This window comes from Elaeis guineensis, chromosome 8 (assembly GCF_000442705.2).
Source record: "Elaeis guineensis isolate ETL-2024a chromosome 8, EG11, whole genome shotgun sequence".
Lineage (NCBI taxonomy): Eukaryota > Viridiplantae > Streptophyta > Magnoliopsida > Arecales > Arecaceae > Elaeis > Elaeis guineensis.
The window spans coordinates 3,929,311-3,934,083 of NC_026000.2; the positions used below are offsets into that span (position 1 = coordinate 3,929,311).

General features: G+C 37.3%; 1 protein-coding gene across 2 annotated transcripts; it reads left to right on the forward strand.

Moving 5' to 3' along the window:
• Positions 1 to 844: 844 nt before the first annotated feature.
• LOC140859730 (probable WRKY transcription factor 40) lies at positions 845 to 2,629 on the forward strand. Of its 2 annotated transcripts, none has more exons than XM_073262130.1 (5): positions 845 to 1,031; positions 1,119 to 1,184; positions 1,301 to 1,645; positions 1,779 to 1,895; positions 2,042 to 2,629. In XM_073262130.1, the coding sequence occupies exons 1-5, from the start codon at positions 879 to 881 to the stop codon at positions 2,378 to 2,380; spliced, it is 1,020 nt and encodes a 339-aa protein (XP_073118231.1). In that variant the 5' UTR covers positions 845 to 878; the 3' UTR covers positions 2,381 to 2,629. The 2 variants fall into 2 exon arrangements, with proteins under 2 accessions (XP_073118231.1, XP_073118232.1); XM_073262131.1 differs by having other exon boundaries at positions 1,128 to 1,184.
• The last annotated feature ends 2,144 nt before the right edge of the window (positions 2,630 to 4,773 follow it).

The window sequence follows — 4,773 nt, forward strand, 5'->3', positions numbered from 1 at the left end:
AGGGACTAGTCTTCTGTGGCATGAGGCCAAAAATGGAGAAAAATAGGAGGACAAAATAGAACATGCATTTGAGAAGGAGTCACACGAGAACACTTTACACAAACGTGACATCCAAGGTAAAGCTAAAGTCCATTCCTAAGCAAAAAGGAACAAAGAAAAATGAATGGGCAAGAATCTCCCGCCTAAGTCAATAGAGACTCCCAACTTGTCACAAAGAGAGGGGGGTTTGGAGAGACGGACTCCCCAACATGTCCTTCCCTAGATTGAGTTGGAGATCTTGACCAAGACACCAAGAATTAGACTAGATATCAATGAGTTGGATGACCGACATTGAGCTAATTATATCTTACATTGCATGCATTAATATGCTCATGCACCATGCTAATCAGCTTGTTTTCTATCTTATGGCCAATTATAGAGATAAGCATACGATAAGCCTACATGAAGAAGATAAGATGATTGGTATGGCGTGATGCGCATGGTGTGGGTATAATTTTTCCGATGACCGCACTCTCCCTCCACTTTACACCAACACTTAGCAAACACATCCACCGGTCTTTCACTGTCGCCAGTCTTCACCCTCAATATAAATCCTCCAAACACCCATCGGAGACAAATGGTTGCAGTCCATTAGTCACCATCTCAAGAAGAAGTTCGATTGCAGAATTTTCTCATCTTTTGTGTTCTTTTCGTGACATCAACAAGGGTGACGTTTTCATTAAAAAACAAGGCTGACGTTTGGCGGATGAGATCATAATATGAGGTGATTCGTCCCTTCTTCACCTTTTTTTCCATACAAATTCCTCCTAATGCCCAACCTGAATCCAAAGTTTTCTTTTATAAAAGGACCTCATTGAATCGTAGCAACTCTCGTTCACATGTTAGCCTTTCTTTCTTTAGACACGCATAGATACTTGATACCAGACAACCAGCCAGTTTGCTGCACCATTAATGGAGTCGGCGCGGATGGATCCCCCTCCCTGAGTCTCGACCTCGGTGTTGGACCTCTCCGGTTGCCCGAACATACTCCGGTGAGCACATAACAACCTGTTAACTATGGTTGGTTTTTATGATCCACTTGAAGAGTTTCATTTTATTGATAAAATGATCGCCATAAGATTGGACAGAGGAAGCTTCAAACCAATCCCATGCACGTCGAAAGGAGTGCTTCATTCAAAGATGAGGTAGGTTCTCTGCTTCTTTTTTGATTATAAGCAGTAAAAGTTACTACTCCATCCCAAGCATGCTCAATTGCCCAGTTCTGATGTTATGTGATATGTTGCAAAAAAAATAAAAATAGGCCGAAGATTTGGAGGCTAAGTTGAATCGGATGAGCGAGGAGAACAAGAAGTTGAATGAGATGCTTGGTAGCATGTATGCCGACTACAGCACCCTCCGGAGCCAGCTTTTTGATCTCATGAGCACTTCTCCTAAAGAGAAAGGGTTGGTTTCGCCATCGAGAAAGAGGAAGAGCGAAAGCCTTGAGACGATCAGTTTCGATGACATGACTTACGAGAGGACTGATGGCATTAGCAATCGTGTTGAGAGTACATCGAGAGAAGATCCATGCAAGAGATTTAGGGAAGATCCTAAGCCCAAGATCTCAAAGGCTTATGTGAAGACAGACCCGTCTGATACGACCCTGGTAAGTTACATAAGTAAACAACTAGGAGAGTATATTTTTGAATGGAAAACAGAGCAAATAACAATATATAATCGATACTTGTTAAAAATGAACGAAGGTATTGATTCGGTCTTGTATCCTCTTCTGTTCTTAGGTGGTGAAAGATGGGTATCAATGGAGGAAGTATGGTCAGAAAGTTACCAGAGACAATCCTTCTCCTAGAGCTTACTTTAGATGCTCCTTTGCCCCTTCATGTCCTGTTAAGAAGAAGGTACCAGATAAAAAAGGAAACTTTGATATATATATATATATATATTTAAAAGGAACCTAAGCTACCACTTCACTGATCTCCTAATATCATCATCAATCAATGAAATGTTGTAATAATCTATTCTGATCGTGTTTTGGTACCATTAGGTTCAAAGGAGTGCTGAAGATACATCGATCATAGTAGCGACATATGAAGGCGAGCACAACCATGTTCACCCTTCACAGACTGAACTAGCCCATGGTTCTTGCCACAATGGATCACTGCCATGCTCTGTCTCTATCAACTCTTCAGGTCCGACCATCACCCTTGACCTCACACAGCAAGGGTTGTCACCAGGAGGGAGTGCTTCCAGGGAAATTGAGTCGCCAGAATTCCAAAGGCTTTTGGTCGAGCAGATGGCCTCATCACTGACAAGAGATCCAAATTTTACAGCTGCGCTTGCGACCGCAATCTTTGGAAGAATTCTTCAGCATCCACCTGCTTAAAATCAGTGTCTACCCTTGAACTCTGTAATTGATGTTCTTCATTAAAAAAAGAAAAGAGAAAAAAAAAAAAAAAGGAAAGAAGAAGAAGAAGAAGAACTCTGTATTCGTTCCCATGGGCGTGGACAAGACCTTGTTATAATCAATGCTTACACATATTTGGATGAGGGGTTCTCATTCAGAATCACCCATCAAAATGGTTTGCGAGTTAATTAAAATCAAATATAAATGAAGATTGAGAGGGTCATAGAAGCATGTTTTGTCATAAAGAATCGGCAACATCAGATTAAAGGAAAAAATAGATGTTGATATGCCTAGCATTCTGATCCCGGATTTGATCTTGAAGGTCCATTTACCACTGTATTCTTCATTTTTTAATTAAAGAATGCTTAACATTTTGTTTTGATGATTATGAGTGCACTAGAGGATGCAATAAGAATTTTACCCTCCAGTCGAGGGTGGGCTATAGAAAGAGCCCAATGGACATACGATGTAAACCTTGTCAGGAACAATTCAGAAAGGTTTATTGAGCCAATCTCAAATGTTTGTGTATAGCATAGTTGTGGTTATAGCAATTTTTTCTTTTTCACTAAGATGGTCAATCCAAAGAATATTTTGAGATTTGCAAGAAGAAGCTGCACTTTGGGGGCTCATCTGTAATCAATAATCTGGATAAGCAATAGTAACTAAGCATGCCTTCTTCTTTTTTTTTTTTTTTTTTCATTTTTTTAAAGAAGAGCTACAATATAAAGCCTATAAAGCCTAATTTTCACAAATTAGGAAAGTAGCACGGGAACTAATCCAATATTTTTCATTCTATCAACTTTGTAGCTTATGAGGGTGGTCATAAGATTAATGTTTCCTTTCTAAAATCTTCTGATTCTATATGAATTACTGACAACTTGATAAATATTCTTCTCAGTTGTGGTCTTGTTATGCTGATTCATCTGCAGATGCTAATTCTTCAACATTGTTTCCATCACCGCTTTTAAATGGAGGTTGTCCACTGGATAATGTTGCTGATGGATGGGGGAAAATAAGTCGCTTCAATATTGCTACTCAGGAAAGAATTCTATAATATCTTTTGAGCTGCTGTGATGCTATTAATTGATCTCAGCAAAATGGTTTTGTTCAGGCCAATTATCTGCACTGAGCTATCAAGCTGCCTGTTGGTTTGGGTTCATCTCTGCGTCTCTACTAGTTGTATACAATTTACCGTCCATCCAGTACCATATATAACATGGTCAGCTATTTACTCACTACACACTACAACATTGGATTGCTACATGTTACGCTGATGCTGCTGCTTTATCTACATGCTATTTACAGATTATAGAATTACAGTTATAGACTTTACAAAGGCACAAAGCTTCTGGAAGAAACACAATAAAATGGCTAAAAATCTCACTTGATTCTTTAGAATTTTTTTAAGTATGTATTGAATATATATAACAAGTACATATGAAAATAAGAAAAATATTTCAACAATAATTTCAGCAACAATTCAAATTTTAAATTTAAATTTATATGTAAAAATAAAAAAAATATTTCAGTAATAATTTCGGCAACAATTCAAATTCAAAATTTGAATTTGAATTTGAATTTGAATGGAAAAAAAAAGTAGAAGAAAATAAGGAAAGAATTACAATAATAATTTGAATTCAAAATTCAAAATTTAAATTTTGAATTGAGATAATTTATAGTACGTTATTATTCTCCTCAAGTTGAGCATTCGCTTGATCGAAAAATTTAGACCGCATATATCAAACACACAGTTGGAATGAATACCTTTGGTGAAAATGTTAGCGACTTGATCTATAGAAGAGATGAATTTAACATCTAAACACTTGCGACCTATCAAGTTTTGGATATAGTGGTCGTCGATCTTGATATATTTGATTCTCGCATAGAATATTGAGTTGAAGAAGGAAAAGATGACAGAAATATTGTCACACAAAATTAAAGAAACTGAATGGAGAGGAATATGCAATTCATGTAATAAAAAGCATAACCATTATAGTTCAGTAGCAGTTTGGGCAAGACATCAATACTCTACTTCAGCAGATGATGAGCAACTGTTGTTTGCATTTTAGCACTTCAAGAAATGGGATTAGGTCCGAGAAAAATATAAAAATCACTTATGGAGCATCTATTAATCAGGCTGTTGGCCCAATTTGTATCTAAGTATGCAACCAAGTTTAATGGTCCGATCATAATGGAAGTCCAAAAGTGATGGTGTCTTTGAGAAGTTGAAATATGCATTTGACTGCTACCATATGGATCTCTATTGGATTTTGTAAAAATCGACAGACTTGATTGATCGAAAAAATTATATCTGGCCATGTCAAGGTTACATGTTGAAGGGCTCCAACAATACTCCGATAAAATGAATGATC

Excerpts from the sequence above, each read along its gene's own strand:
- LOC140859730 (XM_073262130.1), top strand. The coding sequence starts at position 879 with ATGTTAGCCTTTCTTTCTTTAGACACGCATAGATACTTGATACCAGAC. Across the intron at positions 1,185-1,300 it reads GTGCTTCATTCAAAGATGAG|GCCGAAGATTTGGAGGCTAA; the intron begins GTAGGTTCTCTG and ends AAATAAAAATAG. Across the intron at positions 1,896-2,041 it reads CATGTCCTGTTAAGAAGAAG|GTTCAAAGGAGTGCTGAAGA; the intron begins GTACCAGATAAA and ends TGGTACCATTAG.